This window comes from Taeniopygia guttata, chromosome 2 (assembly GCF_048771995.1).
Source record: "Taeniopygia guttata chromosome 2, bTaeGut7.mat, whole genome shotgun sequence".
In the NCBI taxonomy this organism is placed as follows: domain Eukaryota; kingdom Metazoa; phylum Chordata; class Aves; order Passeriformes; family Estrildidae; genus Taeniopygia; species Taeniopygia guttata.
The window spans coordinates 36,980,030-36,998,345 of record NC_133026.1 but is presented as its reverse complement, the minus strand read 5'-3'; the positions used below and the strand labels follow the sequence as shown (position 1 = coordinate 36,998,345).

General features: G+C 36.4%; 1 protein-coding gene across 1 annotated transcript; it reads left to right on the top strand.

Moving 5' to 3' along the window:
- The first annotated feature begins 1,446 nt into the window (after positions 1-1,446).
- Positions 1,447-18,052, top strand: EFHB (EF-hand domain family member B). The gene is made up of 13 exons (XM_030264959.4): positions 1,447-1,630; positions 1,919-1,978; positions 2,729-2,872; positions 4,103-4,283; positions 4,882-4,992; positions 6,561-6,687; positions 7,057-7,140; positions 8,866-8,933; positions 10,314-10,468; positions 11,270-11,477; positions 11,847-12,050; positions 12,542-12,723; positions 15,577-18,052. The coding sequence occupies exons 1-13, from the start codon at positions 1,565-1,567 to the stop codon at positions 15,739-15,741; spliced, it is 1,755 nt and encodes a 584-aa protein (XP_030120819.2). The 5' UTR covers positions 1,447-1,564; the 3' UTR covers positions 15,742-18,052.
- The last annotated feature ends 264 nt before the right edge of the window (positions 18,053-18,316 follow it).

Below are 18,316 nucleotides of genomic sequence, written 5' to 3'. Positions count from 1 at the left end.
GGAGCCCCCCTTGATAAGGGGTCTCCAGGGGGCTGGACGCCCTCTTGGATCTTCCCTTCCCCTCCTGGAGAGTCCTCCGGGAGTCCCTGCTCCCCTCTCTGTCTCTCCCCTCCCCCATCACCCGAGGCCCAGCCACGTGCTGTGTCTGGCAGCTCGAGGCAGGGTCACAATGTATCCTGAATAAACCTCTTCCCCCAAGAGCACCAAAGAGATCTCGCTTGAATTTGTCCGTGGAATACAAATACACGTCGATACATAAGACCTCATTTCAACTTCAAGATTCAACCCACCTGTCTCAAAGCTGGTAGATTTTCAAAGATTCAACAATAGGTCTGTTATATGTGTATATGATAATTTGTGCAAATAAAATTGTCATATATTTTATAGTTATGTACTGTTAAGATATACTCTTATAAGAAGTTTTTAAAAACACACAAGCCAGCGACGGGGATTGCAACACAATGTTGAAACCACATGGACAAAGGAGGAAGGACTCCATTCACAAGCAATTGAACATGGTCAGCCCGGAGATGGATCACCCATCAAAGTGGTCCAAGGAACGCCCGGACGATAAATATGTGATAAATATCTGAAATTGAGATAGCCAGAGCCATCAGTGAGATACATCTCAATACTGAATTCCTGGAGCTCGATCACAGGTGTTCATCTCTCTCCGGACATGTGTTGTTCAACTTGCTACAGAGAAAAGAACTCCAACTAAATGCGTGCATTCCAAAACGGAAGAAAAGGGGCTGTGCCTCGAGCAAGAGAAATCGTATAAAAATCGGCCAGACAGGACGGTCGGTGTGGAGCATAGGAGACCCTCTGCTGCATCGGTCAAACCTGTGTCTCACCCAGCGCCGACACACGGGCTCGGCACTGACCTTTTTTTTCCATTTTGATAGTGGCATTTCTTTTTTGTTGTTATTCTCTAAATTTATATTTGGTAAATTTAATAAATTTTCTTAAATTAACAAATTGGAGCTTTCATTTATAAAAGGTCTAAGGAATGTGCGACCTCTGCGGCTGGACCTTGATTATTTTTCTAGATCACGACATTTACAAAACAGCCAATGCAATACTTTTCGCGGAGGGTGTGAGACGTAAGTGGGGTGGCGGGTGCTTAAGGCGGTGGTGGGAGGGTTGTGAGGGAAGAAGAGGTGGGCGCTGGGGGCGAGGGGATGGCGGGGCGCTGTGAGGGGCAGGACGGGGGCACTGAGTGTGAGGGAATGGCGGGGCGCTGTGAGGGGCAGGACGGCGGCACTGAGTGTGAGGGGATGGCGGGGCGCTGTGAGGGGCAGGACGGGGGCACTGAGTGTGAGGGGATGGCGGGGCGCTGTGAGGGGCAGGACGGGGGCACTGAGTGTGAGGGGATGGCGGGGGGCTGTGAGGGGCAGGACGGGGGGAGCTGGGGGCGAGGGGATGGCGGGGCGCTGAGAGGCAGGACGGGGGCACTGAGTGTGAGGGGATGGCGGGGCGCTGTGAGCGCCAGCGGCACCGCGCGCCTCGCACGAGCGCTGCCAGCGCCGCCGCCGTTACCGAGCGAGCAGGGTAAGCCGTGGCCATGGCGGAGGAGCCACAGACATGTCCCGAGGAGACGCTTCCCCACGGCACTCCGGAGATGCCGAACGTGAGTGCCTTCGCCAAAGAGGTTCCACCGATAGCCCTATCAGTGCCCGTCTGGAGCGGAGTCTCGCCGAGGGAAGGGGATGGAGGAGGGACGGCGTGTGGGAGGGGAAGGCGCATCTCCCTGCCAGCCCCTTCTCTCCCAGAAATGGGGGTGACTCCTTCCCACCCCCATCAAAACGGGGATAGTTGGACAATGTCCCGTGTGTAGTGTCAGATCCCAATTTAATTAGTTGTGTGTGTTATTACGAGGTTCGTTATGCGTTATTTATTTTTTGATTGCTTTGTTTAGGCTGGAAAGTTGAGTCCCGCGGACAACACGGTTGCGAGTTGTCTCAAAGAGACGCCCAAGGTGAGCTGGTTTTGTAGAGGCTCCTGTTTTGGTGTTTTTTGTTTTTTGTTTTTTTTTTTTTTTCTGGCAGGACTGGAAATCACTTCTGGCAGTTCATTTTCATTCCACATGTTTTACAAAAGTCACCATGCTTGCTTAGTTGGGACTAAATATAATTGTTTTAGGCGGTTTTTCCCTCTGGTAATGCAATTAAAGTAATTATTGGGAATTATTATTGCTTTTGATGGAGGTTCTTCTTTACAAGGATGCCTGCCAAAATTGTGATTCCCATCGGCCCTTCCCTGTGGACCTGAAGAGTCAGAGGCTACTGAGACACAAATAGATCCTGTAAATATCAGGTCTCCCTTTAAACGATAATTAAAAAAACCCCAACACTGTGGTTTAAATAATTTTCAAAACCGCTTCACTGATAGTGGAATTTCTGTGAATCAGGTTAAAGGCTTCTAAAATTTATAGCTGGAACATCTAGTTTTCCTCTAGAGCATGTGAAGTAGCTGTTACCCAAATTAAAAAAAAAAAAAAATTATGGGAAGCGTTGAAACTTAGCAATACTGTTTTGATAAAATTTAGTCTGGGTTATGTTGACCTTATGCTCACAGTATCAGCATCTGCAGGAGCATATGCATGTACTACAGCCCTAAAGCATCCTCATATTTTGTTCTTATATCTGGAATGACACAAATGTCTGCAGTGCATTTTCTTTCCATTAATGTTTGTCTGCTGCAAACTTGTTTTTGCTTTGTCTTATAGCCTGTTACTCCCATCGCTGTACGAAAGTTTCGAAATACAACAAATCCAGCTCCTGGTGCTAAAATAATATTCTACGGCAGTGCGGGTGATCCTGACGTGGCAACTCACTTGACACATGGCATAAAGTCAACCTCCAAATTCACTGTAAGAATGTGACTCATTTACTCTTGTTTAAGAATGAACCTCTTAAAAGCATTCTTAATAAAAACAACTGATTTCTTCATAGTCAGGGATAAAGGTTAATGATTTATACTTCAGCATTTCACAGTTGCTGTGAATTACCTGAGTTCTGAAGTCAAATCATAGGACTTATTTAGCATTATTGAAACTGGAAAATATTTGAAGTTCAGTGACTGTTGTCAGTGATGTAACTTTCATAGTGACTGCTGAATTATTAACTTCATTCCAAGATTTAAGTTAATGAAAAGTCTTCTGCCCACAAATTTTGCTGCTTGCTTTTTTTTTTTTTTTTTTTTTTTGTATGTTGCAGAGATAAAACCAGTTGAGCTCTTAGCAAAAGAGCTGTTTTCTGTGAGTGTGTTTACAGTTTGGTTTAATTATTATTCTGTATGCTTTCTTACCTTTGGCTTGAAACTGATCTTTTTAGCTAAAAATGATGGTTTGGATATGTCAGACTATGTTGTGTGTATTCTTTAGAAATTATCTTTGTAATCTGCAATAAACAAGTGATGAGATCGTCCATAGTTTTATCACACAGTTAGTGTTCCTATCTCTAGAAATAGCAGTTGTGTTAGTAAAGTGTATTTTTATGAAGGAAGTAAGTCCTAGTATTCCAGGATGTTGAGCATTTATTAGGCATATCTAAAATGAAAGACAGACAGGTTTTGGTGTCCTCTCTTAGAAGGTTTTTGTTGAATGGATTGATCTGTACTGGATTAGCCTGTACTGTCTGTTAAAGATTTTGTATTATTAATTAAATATTATCTGTAGGAAGGGTTAGAAGCCTATTCAGTTTGCTAAGCATGGGTTTGGATCAATTGTATTTGCTACTACTCTTTTCAATATTTATTTATGTAATATTTAATATGAATCTAATAATAAATCTTCTCTAGAATCCGCATTACTTTGACAGATAGCCTAAAAAGTGGAAAACCTAGAATAAAAAATATCTCACAAAAAGTATTTTATTTAGCTGGAAATTTAGCATAGCCTTGGTTATTAGGTTTGTGGTCTTCTCTCAAGATACAGGTTTGGTTTGCAACTCAGTGGATAAAATTATGTCAGTGTAACCATGGAAGATCTCATTAGAACAATTATGAGCAAACTTTTGTTTGTGTGGGTAGTCGTAGTGATGTGTGAATAATCAAAGATTGTTGCTTTTCCTGCCTTTGGTGTTGTTTATGATGTCTTCAGGTAGCTTCATTGGTAAGTCCAGTTGCTAAAAGTGAATTTCAAGAAAAGATGCAAGACATGAAAGAAGCAATTTACTCCAGTAATCGCGAAGCACCTTTGGGTAAATCACATGATCAATCTTCGAAGTTACCTGATGGCTTGGATATAATTAATACTACATTTGGAGTGAAAGTCTTCAAAGGTAGGGAAGTGTGACATTAAAATATATTTCCTGTAAATACAAGATAATCTGCGATTTAGTATCTAGCACATGCTCTATGATTTCAACGACTCCATTTTAAGAGAAGAGTTATTATATAATAGTTATTGAAAGGCCTAAACATTTTTCAGTTACAATGAAGATACAAGCAACTGAGAACATATGGTAACTACCAGGGCTTTTGGCTCACTTCTTGATCTGTCTTTACAGATTTCCTGGGAGAATTGTAGGGTAGCTGTCAACTTACCTTCCTTTTCCCAACAACTCGAATAGGTCTTATGGAAGAAACTTCCTTGACATGTGTACCTTTCCTCCATAGATTGGAGGAAATCAAATCTGTGTTGCCCATGTAGCTTTCTTGAAAAAGTTCTGTTCAGCTGGGTTTCTGTGATTCTCTCCTTAGTCCCATGTCATTATGTTATTAGATGAATATAGATTGACTAGCAATGTGGTAAGAAGTATTGTCCTTCCACAGTATTAGCAACTTCTCTAATAAGGTATTGTTTACAATTAAGAATGAATGAAACAAGATATCCACCCCCCTAGCTCCCCCAACCATACATTTTTTATTTGTTTCCAGATTTAACAGCTGGAGAGCTTGTAAATCCACCAAAAACCTTTGAGGAAGTGGATACAGAAGCAAGAGAAGGACATGATTTGTACGTTCTGTCACATGAGGATTATTACGTGGGTAAGTTAAAAGGCTGATAAGAAACCACATAAGAAGTTCTTTTATGTGCATTCAGTGCCTACTGTATGCTATTTTTTGAGGTGTAAACTACTAATTTTAACTGCTGTATTAATACAATATAAATTATTTTTTTAAATTATGTGAAAAAAAGCAACTGAGAGAGCATGATCTCCATTTCCAGAACTGTCAATCATTTCAGGATGGGCATTTAAAACCGTATAAGAACTTCATGGAGGAGTTGGAAGCCTGATTTCTTTTGGGTGCTGTTTGAAAAGCAAAATATTTCTGGGAAACTAGAAACTCACAGATGCCCTGGTTGCTTACTGAGTTTGGAATTGTCTTGCCACTGAAAGCAAGCTCAGATTTGAAGTAACAGACTGTGAGCTCAGCCCATTCCAGTACTTTTTCTTCTAGTTCCTCTCTTTCATCAGGATCCAAACAGCATCGTAGAGCAGACAGACTTTCTGATGAGGAGCTTAGCATTAAGATCTGATTGTGAAGAATGTAAGGCTGCTGGGTGGCTCTCTGGAATGCAGGTTCCTCAGCCTACAGAATCCTCCCCGTGAGTCTGTGGGCTTCTGCATTGCTTCAGCCCCTGGGGGCTGTACCTGTGTGATGTGGTCTGCTTAGAGATGGTTACCCTTTATTTCAGAGTGACAAATAGCACTCTAAAATGCAGTGCCTTTTTTTTTTTTTTTTTTTTTTTTTTGGCAGACAGTTCTATTTTTTCCCAGTTCTATGAGTTTCACATAGGCTGAAAATGGAAATTTTATGTGGAGATTATTACACAGATGTGAAATTATGGTACTTTGTTGTTTCACTGAGAAATTATTCTATAAATAGTATTGGTATAAATTGGCCAAACCTGTAACTTTATTTCCTCCCTTCCCGCCTTTCTTGGGTGTTTTAGTGGAATTATTCATTATCTGTTTCTGTCTTGTAACATCCATCCAGCATGGAGAGGCTAAGTCAGAAGCAGACTGACAGAAAGAAAGTCAACGATGTGCCCCAGCAATAGTGTAAAAAATTCCATGCTGCCATACCGCCATATGGAGCCCTTATTAGAAAACATGCAGTGAATAATATTTTTGAAAGTTCTAATTATCATGCTTTTTAAAAGGTAATTGAAAAGACCTTGAAGAAAAAGAATGACTGTTTTTTCTGTGACAAAAAGACATAGCAAGATTATATCTGACAATGCAGCACGTCAAAAACATTTTTTGCATTTTTTGAAAACAATAAATCAAATGGTACAATAAAGCAATGTTTTGCATGACCTTCACCACTTAGGCTACATGGTTTCTTTTATTCTCTTGGGTTTGTCTTTAATCAGATATAAAAAGCAACTGACACAGTTTTTGCTTTTTATTTTGCCTTTTATCTTCAGTTTGGACAATGAGATTGTTCCTAACTACTCAATAAACAGGGAGAATGCAAATTATTTATCTTTAATTGAACAGGTTTTTTAGTTATTTGCCTTTGTTTCTTCATTGTTTTGTCTTAAGAATGAAGATACTGGGTAGATTTTTCTTCCTTAGGTGTTTTTGAAATGCCTGCTTTTTCTGCAGGGGAATCAGTCAATAGGAAGTATAACTCACACTTTGACAAGTCTTCTGTTTATGGAATGGAAACCCCTCACTATGAAGATGGGCGAAATACAGCCAAGACCTTAAATTGGGTCTTGGACCTGGATTCGTAAGTTACAATGAGTTAACTAGCTAAATAATAGGATGAATTATCAGGAAGAGTAGGTCTTTGTATTTGAAGAAAATTGTATATCTCACAATCCTATCCTTAGCTGTATTGAGCTGAATAGAAAATGCAAGATGTGGTTGTGGTTTTCAGGACAGTTTATCGAAATAACTTTTACCGTATAACAGGACTTGGCATGTCTTAAGCATTGTGTAAAGCCCTTTGATTTTAAGTAGCAAGATATTTTAATTACCAAGTTGAGAGGAGTTGCTGTTTTCTTTTAATATATAATAATATTTTAAAATATTATTGAAAAAATATTGAATGTTTTTTTCAATAAATATGTGCAGGAGTTATTTTTATAATTTTTAGGAAGAGAGCACCACACCTTGTGTCAAAACAAAGTGATGATTTCAAGGAAAAATACCAGCCTCTGGTTGGAAAAGCTCTTGATCCGTAAGTAAGCAAAGATACCTTCTGTTACAAATAGATCAAGGACAAAATCCACTCACTTTGCCATTTCTCCAATGTCTTTTTATGTCTTGGATAAAAAATATAACTATGTGCTTAATGCTTCCAGTGCAGCGCTCATTTAACAGAAAAGGACCTTGTACCTGATCTAATTAGGCTGCTAAGTGCACAAGTTACTAGTAAGGGCTGTACTGTGTCCATGCAGTGAAGTTAGATCTTACTTTTTAAGTGGCCAAGCAGTCTTTAAGACATTTTTCCCCGTGTATTTTGCAATTAGGAAGGTTTGAAAGGACTGACATGTCTCACCTAATGTTTTGGGACTTGACCATTTTGCTTACTCTCACACTATTTTTGATTTTCTTCGTTGCATCATCCGTAATCTCACTGTATTACTTCCTTGGAAAAGGACATGGAACTAAATTTTATTACCTAGCATCATTTACCGATCCCAGTTGAATCATTAGAATGACTGACATTTATGAAGCAATCTGGGACAGTTTTGTAATTTTACAGAACAGCATTTAAGAAGCACCATCGAAGTCATAAGGTACAGTGAGGTTAGGATCCAGGTGTGCTGCAGGTCTAGGGCTCCTGAATGTATCCAAAGGCTGTCTTTGCAGATGCTGTGGATTTTTGCAAAAATATATCTGAAGGCTTACTAACATTGACTTTGTTAGCAAAAGGTAATTTTAAACTCAAGATCCCAGGCTTAAGTTGATCTGGGGAAGTGTTCTCATAAATGCATGGAGCACAAATATGAGTCAGTTTCTTCTCTCCCTGTCACTGTGTCCCAGCTTACTGTGAGACAGACCTGGAGCATGAGCAACACAAAGCAGGGTGATCAGTCAGGGATGGGTTACAGTGCAGACTGAAACCCAGCAGTAAGATTACAAGACAGATACAAGCTAACAATCTTATTTAGTGAATTTTATGCCATCCACATCCTATGTGTGACATGAAAATGATAAGAGAAAAATATACATAGTAGTTTTTAGATTGTGGTATTTCCATTTCTGTATGTGGGTTTTTGATTGTTTGTTTTGTGTTTTAGAACAAAGCATTGATTATATTTTAAATGCTGATGGGGATTTTTGATTCAGATAAGTGGTTTAATTATTTAATTACTCAAAATAAAGTGAGCATTGTATCTTCTTAAAATTAAAAAAGGAAACAGTTCTTTAATGTCAAAAGCAGAATCGTCAATTTTTGGAAAACAGAACTGAGTAAAGTTTTCCACATGGATATGGGCTTGGTTGCCAGTTTTGGTAGACGCAAAATTATGTGTGGAAAAGCAGAGATGCGATTCAATTTTTCCACTTGAGCCAAAAGTTGCTTATTTCAGATATTTCAGTTGAAGATTTTGTCTAAATATGTCTAATTATTTGACTATGAGTACTTTTCTTATATGTTTCTATAATTTGCTTTGGAAAAATGGCATAGAATATTTTTCTTTTTAATGAACATAAATGTTCAAAAAGTTAATGTTTACATTTGTCTGTGTTGTGTTACAAACTGAATGTTCTAGCAGCTTTGTAAAGGGTTGCTTTTCTGGAATGGTAACATTGAAACAAACTCCTGATAAACAAATTTCAGGTAAGCTATGAGTATCATCTCTATTATTAATTACTTTTTTTTTAATAGTAGCTGAGATTTTATTTTGGCTATTAATAAACTATTTGACAACTAACAAAAAAATGTCGTTATTGACAGTATAGCAGAAACTATGAATGTTCCCCCAGACCATACATTTGGATTGGTCACCTCTCCAGATGAATATGGTAAGTTCAAGAGCAGAATAAAATCTTACCTTGCTAATGAAACTCTGCTGAAATAATAGTTGTTGGTTGTATATACAATTTTCCTAAAATTTTAAGAGGCAATGTACAATAATTTGTTGACAGTAAATTTTTGAAATGTAAATTCGAGTGGATTTGAAGTTGCTAGTGAGAAAAAAGTAAATGTCAAAAATAAAGAAGATTTAGGTTTGGGATTATCATTCTGGTTCTTTTTTATTTTTTCTTTTTTAAAGCCTTTGTATCTGAATGTAACAAAATGGGAAAAGCAGAAAACCCTTATTGACATCAAAGTGACAAACTAAAATGTCTGTTTAAATCAATCATGTATATTCTCTCAATGACTTCTCAAGCACTTCTCTAAAAAGAGTAAAAATCACAAGCAATAAATAGGAATAATTAGCTTTTGAAAGTTGCAAGGAAACAGAAAGCAGAGTAAAAAAAACCCTCAATATTCATTATGACAAAACTTTGAAATCTAGTCAACTCAAATAGTCAGTGGATTGATGATGTTTTAACATTGTGTTTATTCATTAGGGAATACAGACAATAATTGGGAAGCAACAAAATGAAGTGGATGAAAGTAATACAGTTAATCTGGGCCAGAGAAAGTCTGTTAAAAGAGTGCATAATCTTTTACATGTTTTACTATGTAGTGTAATAAAGTTCATGCTATAAGGAAGAGCAGAAGGAACTGAACAAAAGGGTACACAATTAACAAATAGGAAATAATTGTTGTACGCTGCTGTTAGAGGGGGATTAGGTGAGCTACTCATGTTACTGTACTCTGAATGAACTTGCACTTCAGAAAGTGACACTGACACCTTGGGAATTTGGATGAAGATTGTAGCTCAGTGTGCTTGTGTTTAAAAATACTGATAAACTTAGGATATATGGAAAATGGGAACAGTAACATAAAAATAGTACATACATTGTCTTTCTAGAAACCAGTGATGTATAATTATCCAAAATACTAAATTTGTTGTCCTAAGTGTATGGAACGTGACAGAATGGAAGTGGTACATCAATATATGTTCTTTTTTTCTCAATTATCTGGACATTGAGTAAAAACTACTGCTTTTAGAAGCAGTGGATAGATTTGTGATAGATTTTGGATACATTATGATGTTCCAAAATTTTTGATATTAACTGTGTGTGAGTAGAGGAAATATTATATGGACCATTTGATCTTTTAATGAAATGGCTGTATCAACTGTTCATCAGTGCTGAAAAGGTGCTGAACAGAAAATCAGCATCTTGAAACTGAAATTCTCCTTTTCCTAATAAATGCAAGCTTTTTTTTTATTTTGTGAATTTCTTATTACTGTATTCCTCAACTAATTGAGGAATTGTTCATTTTTGTAGACGTTCATGATCTTCTTCATGTGCGGGTTCCGTGTGAGTTCCTCCGGGGGAAGGACAGAGAAAGAGTTATATTGATAGCAGTTAGGGAAAGTCTGAAGAAAGCTGACTATAGGAATTTTGATGTGTTACTGGAAGCATTGAAGCATTTTGATAAGGTTAGTGCTCTGAAAAGTTATAAATGTAAAGGAATGTGTGACATTAGCGCTCCTGTGCTGTAGAGATATAGTCATGAAGAAACACAAGCATAGCAAGGTAAATATGGATGTAGACTATAACTGTGAGAATAACTTCATAGTTATTGAATGTCTCATCTACTATGATATGCTATGGAATTAGAGACAATAGTATTTGGAGCTTTTTGTAATATTATTTCGAATATCCAGGTTAGAGACAGCAAGGGACACACAAGCAGGAGTATTCTTAACAATTTTTGGACTTCAAAATTTGGCATCCCTTTGTAAAGAGAAAAGAGTGGAAGGGGTTATGTTCATATTTTCTTCCGAGCTGTACTTTTTGACTGAGTTGCCAAGCCTCAGAATTTCAGATATTTTCTTTTTTTCTCTCTGGAAAAAAAAATTGTAATTGACATTTCATATGTAACATTAATTGTAATGTATACAGAAGCTTTATGTCTTACTTTTAAAGATATCTTGGCTTTTTCTCAACACTTATGATTAGATTGCTATCTTGTCACAATAGCCTGTCACACCTTTACTCTCAAATCAATGTATTACTTAAGCTGAAATTTACTTTTTGACAGTTTTCAGATTTCTAATTTCTAAAATACTTAGGGTTTATTTTTGTATTCAGCAATATTACTCTTCTTGAAATAGTGTGTCTGGTGCTATTTTTATATGTATGTATAAACGTGTATGTGTTTCTTTTGGTGAAGTTACTTTATGATGGCTGTTAGGGAATCACAGAATATAGCACCTGTTTTGTTTTCTTTGTAATAGAATGGTGATGGAACCATACACAAGGACAACCTACGAAAGATCTTTTTTCAGCTGAACATGAATCTAGATGATGAGCTCCTGGAATCCTTATTTGACTGCTGTGATTTGGATAAGGATGGTCTGATTAATTACTGGGACTTTGCAAACTTTCTAAACTGGAAAGATAAAATGGGTGTTAAAGAGTTTGAAGAAAAAATAATTACAAAAGGTAGATGCCTTAATACTGGGAAAATATAGGGATGATCTTGTTCTTAGCATAGCTGTTGAAAGGACACTGCTGTTATAAACTAGGTAATCCTTTAGAATTGTAGAATTTAGTGAGTGACTTAACTACCAGCAGAGTCTCAGGTACAGATATGTTTCAGAATCCTGGAGTTCTGTGTTGCACACTGAGATTAACTCTGGGAAGTTTCCTTAATAATACAAATCAACAGAAAGTAAAACATCTCTTAGAAGTGTTATCAGAAATGTAGATGAATTATGTTACCTCCTTTACAGTTATTCCAGCAGTTTTTTGCCTCTTAGTCTATAATAAGTTGATAATATATCTTGTCTGTCCCATAACTTTTGTATATAGGGAAAAAATTAGATGCCTATCTTCCCAAAGACACAAAGAAAGAGGACAAACCGCTGCTGGAACAGGGAGATCTTGAGTTAAAAGAACCAGAAACCTCAGAAAAGATGTCAAAACCACTCACAAGATCAACAGACCGTGTATATGCAAACTATCAAACATCATCTTCTCAGTATAATGCTGTAGTAGGTGGTATCCCAACATCCTGTAAGTACAGTGGACTGTGCTGGTCACTTCTGAGCATTATTTAAGACAAAATCAGGAGCAAAGTCAAAAAGTATTGCTATAGGTTCTACTAATGTAAAATAGCAAATTAATTTATCCAAGCTAAGTTTTTTTTAGATTAGGACTTGGAAGTTGGAAGGGATGGTCTATTCAAAACACTGAAATTAATCTAGATGTCTTTGAGAAATTATGCTAGTCATTTTGGGAGAGCTGTATCTCCTTGCAAACACCTAAAATACTTTAATCTGGGAATACTAAGTAAGTAAGTACTTTACTGGAAGACTTCTTGTTTTCACACTTCATGATGTAGCTGAAACCAGGATTTCTGTAAATGTGAAAAAAGATATGAGGAAAAAAATTATATAATTTGTAATTAAACCTATGTCAAGCATCCATTTCTTCTTATTTCATGCAAAATGTTTTATCCTCCCTGGCACTATTCATCCGTGCTGCTTGTTGGTTGATTTTCACAGGTTATCCATTGTGTGGTGTTCCAAGTATTCGTTCAGATATTCCTGCTCCTCGAGTTTGCCGCCTCAGTGACACAACTAATTATGGTGACCAGGGCAATAGTTTTTCAGTAATGTTCCCTTCTGTCTTTAGTCAAAAGGGAGTGTATGAAAAAGATCTTTTAAAAAAGCGACCAAAGGCAGAGGTATAGTGAATTTCTTTAGAATATTCCAAGACAATGATTCTGCTAGCCATATGGGAGTGGGAAGTCATCAAGTAAACAGGTTGTAAAATTCATAGTGCAACATTACCATCTTGTTTTACATCCATTCAGCTATCTGAAAAATATGTACTCTTCACATTTTGAATTACTCATAAAGCTGGTAGATACTAATTTTATTGAGATCCAACCTATTTAAATTTATGAGCAAGGTCTAAAGCAACATGGTTTAATAGTAAATTTAGCCCTGCTTTGATTATGTTATTGGATTAATGATCTCCAGAGATCTCTTCCAACCTAAGTTATTCTATGATTCCATGAAATATCTTAAAAAGTCCCGCAAGAAGATTTTTACAGGTGTATAAAAATAATTTCTATCACATAGGGGTGTTTAGTGGAAGATTTTACCAAAAGCGTCTCTCCTCAGACAAACTTGACAGGTTTTGCTAATGACAAATTCAGCAAACCACTTGAAAGTATTTTTCAAGTGCTCTGCTGAGTCACAGTTGTAGGCTCAGATCTGCAAAGGATCTGTACAGTGATGGAAGACATTGAGAGTCACACAGCAATGCTGTGGCGTCTCATAATTCTGAAGACAAAAATAGGACATGAGATTCTAGGGGTTTACTTGGGGACTCCTTGGTTTTTCTGATATATCCTCAGCCTCCTACCACTCTGTTTTCTCACAGACCAGAGGTTCTCTCACATAAATACTAAAACAACTTTACTGTTTCTTCAGTACTGTTTACCACTTTGTTTTTACATTTGTATACAATTTATAGGGAAAAATATGAAGAGAGAACTTAATTACATTAAATACAATTTATTAGACAATTGTAATGAAATGTGAAATTCCAGTCTAAAATGAGAAAAGAAGCCATGTCAACCTCTTCCTCTCTGCTACTCATTATATTAAATATTCAGCAGTCACCTTTGAAAGTTGATGTAGAACTTGAATGTATATTTTATACAAAATAGTGTTGTTGGTTGGTGACTGGGGGCAGAAGGTGTGGTGCCATGCTCATCAAACACCTTGTCAGAATGTTGTGTACATGAGCATTTACCACTCTATAATCTAGATCATGTAAGAAAGCAAGAAATGCGTGTATCCAGCAAATAGCTAACAGTAAATGGAATTCATGCTTCATTGGGAAGTCAATTACATCTGCCAATTATATCTGTCAGGCACTAGATAGAGCTGTTCTTTGAAGTTATAACATGTCCTGAGATCTCATATTCTATTGTAGACTATACCAGCTATATAGAATTCAGTGCAGAACCACCTCTGAGTCTGTTGAAACACCCTAAATTCATGAAATGGGCTATTTGGGCATTTTATGATTATTGTTTTGATATGTATAATTAATGTTTCAAAAAAATTAATGGTTAATGAAATTATTCTATGATTATATTATATTGTTATTAGATGAGAGCTCAGAGTAATTTAATACTATTTTTGTGCAGTGTGGTAGGAATAAATGCAAATTCTGACTATGAAATTGTTTCATGAGGTGACTCATCTTGTTATAAAAGAGCAAAATAGTTCTTGGGCTTGCTGTTTTCTTCACTAAAATTCTCTCTAGTCTGTTGAAGAGAATAAAAGTTATGTAGTTGAGGAATAGCGTGTAATTTGTATGCAGCATGTTGATCATAGGTGAGATTGAGTTTTATCCTGTCTGCACACAATAGTCCATGGTTTGGTCAGTGATGATTTTGCAGCAGTTGATGAGTCAGGATAGAGCTTTCTCTTAACATGGAGAAGCCAAATTAAGAGAGAGTGTAGTCCTTTATTCTACCTGCCGTGGTGTCCTGTGAAGGAATATTGCTTTTAGTTAAATTTCTATATTTCACTAGCTTGTTGAGGATACTGGATCAGATCTGGTTTGTTTTATTCATGGGTAGTGTGATTGATTAACTGAAAGAACACCTATGCTTAAAGAAACAAAATTCAGTCCTTTTTTTCCTCCTGCAATTTCAGCTTGCACAAACTCTCATAGATTTATTGGCTACGATGAAGCTGAGGATTTGCTGTACTGGGGATGAAGCCTATATTTATTCAAGACAGTATAACAAGGTTGATTTAACTGTGTTAAAGGTGTTAATTTATCAAAGCATGCATAAAGTCTCCATAGCATAAATATAACAAACATGTACACACATATGATACAATTGAAGAAGCCAAATGTTTGCTGATACTAACAGAAGCACAGGGTGCATCAATATTCTTCTTAAGTTACCTTTCTCTAGTGAGTCAACAGGTCAGTGTAATGAGGCATACTACAGGAAGCACCCAAGTGAGAAAATATGGAAGAAATCCCTTCTGCCTAATTATTTTGGTGTAAAATTATAACAAGGCTCAAAGCTGATGTAAACCATTTCATTTTTAGTCACTTCACCCACTTATCTATACCAGCTGATGACCTTTGTATAGTACTCTTGCTGTGAAATGCAGATAATAGTATAATCTGGTTTGTGTTTGTAACTGCAGACAGCAAAAATAGAGTGGATAAACAGAACTTTACTTAGGGCTTTTGAAAAACATTTACTTTTCCCTGTGTCTTCTGTATTTGATTTTTTCCTAGTGTTGAAGTAATGCGTCAACATTACTGTATTACAGACAATTTTATACAGCTTTCATTGCAATAAGATTCAGATTTACTTAAATATGAACATAGTTTGTTAAGGATGCAGGATGTGGTATGTAGTTTCAATTTAAGAGTGGGAAAATATTCTTTGGAAAATGGAGATTGGTAAATGTGTCAAAGCCAGACACTGTGGAGTTTAACAAAATGCTGACTAGAATTACATTAATTGAATTATTTTGTATTATTTTTGTAGATTAAACAAGTTCTCCACAATATGGGCCTGAATGCTGCAGATGAAAGGTTTGAAGAAGTATGGAAACAAGTGTGTGCAAAACATGAGATAAAAGAGCTTTGTGATTGTGAAGAAAGTATGTGGAATATACTGAATAAGATACATGAATCAGGCATAAAATTCTAGTCTCTGATTCTAGTCTCTGGACACTGCTTTTATTTAAAATCAGTCATAATTCTGGTGCTGAATAAATAACAAACAATAAATATTTATATGTGTATTGTCTTTCTGCACATATATATGAATCATTGCATTTTATAGGAAGTGGTCCATGGTTGTAAATGTAATACAAATATTTACAAATATGTTATATTCCATTTTGCATTTTCTTGAATTAATTTTTTTCTCTTATAAATGGAAAGAGCTAAAGATAAATGTTTAATATATTCAAGGCCTCTCAAATATTATTATAATATAATGGCATTTTCCCTTTCTTCTCATGTTCCATAATTCTTGTCAACAGAGATCTGGTTGTGGCAAAGTATTTGAGATGTTTGATCATTCATGTGATCAAAGTGCTCTACAGTAAAATAGTAAGGAAGATACATAGCAATAGATGTGAAATAGATTCCATAAAAACCTATAGGTTAAGAAGTGCCAGAAATGAATGTCCAGTTTATGGCAGAGGGCTCCTATTCTTTATGCAAGCTTATGACTATTACTTAATACTATTCAGCTTTCACAATGAAGAACAAAGAATGGATATTAAGAGGTGTTTATGTAATAAACATTACATTAAATGAGTAGTCAGAAAAGTTTGTGAGGGCTTTCAGAGAGCCAACTGTTCATTTGTGACCAGTGTAGTTTCTTGGGAAGAGGTAGAGTCATTAATAGAAAACACTTAAAGATTATTATGCAAATCTCAGTGAATAGATATAAAGTCCAATAAGAATAAACAATGGAAAGAAAATAGTATGAAAACCTGCAACTGAGTTGGAATGTTCACTCTTCCACTACAGTACTGAAATTTGTTGTAAAACAGATGGAAATTGTTCACTATTAACAGTGAGAAATATTACTTCTAGACTTTCAAATTCAAATGAAAGATCCTTGACTAATGTAATCTTAATATACAGAATTTCAAGAAGGATGTTATTTTGTCACCTATTAGTGTTTTAAATACCTTAATAAGATTTGGAAGATGTTGCCAGCCAAAAGCATTATTGAGTTTTACAACGAAAGTAAAGGTTTGTTTTGTTAAATACTAGAAATGCACATGTAATGCCAGCTTAACATTTTAGTTCCTTCTCCTCTCGCGTTTGTTAAGATTCCTCTTTTGCCTGTGTTCTAGGGGTCGGTCATTTACATGTTACTAGCTTGTTATATAAAATCTGCAAGCCAGACCCTTTTGTACATTATTTTTGTAGCATTAACAGCAGCTGTCTTACATCAAGTAGAAAGAATTTGCTATCTGGTATCTCCAAGGAGCAGGTGGTGGAAATGCTGCTTGATGAAGGCAACTTCTTTCCTGCTGTGAATGAATATTCTGCACTGTTGCTGCCTTGCCTCCCCATCCTTCTGGAACTCTGCATGCACTCAGAAGCGTGCAGGAAGCAGACTGACTCTCCCAAGTGGAACCATGACAGAAAGATAAATGTACAGCTGATTACAATTGAATTTATAATGTTAGAATTTTACCACCTTCAGTGAAATCATCTAAAGCTTCTTCTCTGCTCATATTATGTGGGAAGGAAAAATCCTTTACCTTTGTGGCAATAAACTTTCAAAAGCACTGGAGAGAATTACTTTAGAAAAAACAAAATACTTTTCCTCTTCAATAGAAGATTTTAGATGAAATATTCAAGCTTGTGCCAGGGGAAAATTAAAAAAAACTTACTGGATCTCTTTGTGTGTGTATTTATGCATACATGAGATCTGTTGTGTTTGTTCAGCAGCTTGAAATTCTGTGAACCCTATTTATTTTTAATCTACCATAAAGATACTCACTTGCACTCCTCTTTCAGTAGAATCTTTTCCTTTGTCAGTGAAATGGAATTAATGTTGTATTGGTCAGTCTGCTAAATAAGTTCTGAGTACAGAAGACTGATAAATCATGGTTTAGTATTTTGTGAGTATATTTGTAACCACAGACTAAAGATTTTATTTCAGGTTTGTGTTTGAAATTACCCCTCTGAAGCTTTAAAAGATAAATTACTGAAAAGACCTGCAAATTCTGCTTGTAGGTGCTTGTTTTTCATCATGATACTGATTAGGAAGTCCCTGAATGATTTAATCACTGGGACACAGTGACTTCTCAGGAGTTTTCCAATTCTTTTGCTTCCTTTTTTTAAACACTTTGTGTACACAGATCTTTGGTGCAGGTTTTTCTGTTTCATGTCTGTTTAACTTCCCAATATGTGAATTCAATGACATTTTTAGGCTTTAAAGCTGCAAGTTGTATTCTGTAATTTTTGTGGGTGCCTCAATAAATTCTAAAAGACAGAAAATATAAGGTTTGCTTTCCTCTATATTTCAGTGTGATTCTAGGTATGAAGCTGGTGTAACCAGGATAGCACACTACCTTGCACTAACCCAGGGGCTATATCCAAGGTAAAGTTTTTGGGAAGAGATGTGAAAACATCTCAAAAGCCATGTGTTCTAAGAGTAAATGTATAAATTTAGTGCATCAGGCAATTTATTCTGTTAGCAGTTATATTAAAAAAATCACTGACTGGGATGGTAGACAAAACTAATAAACTGC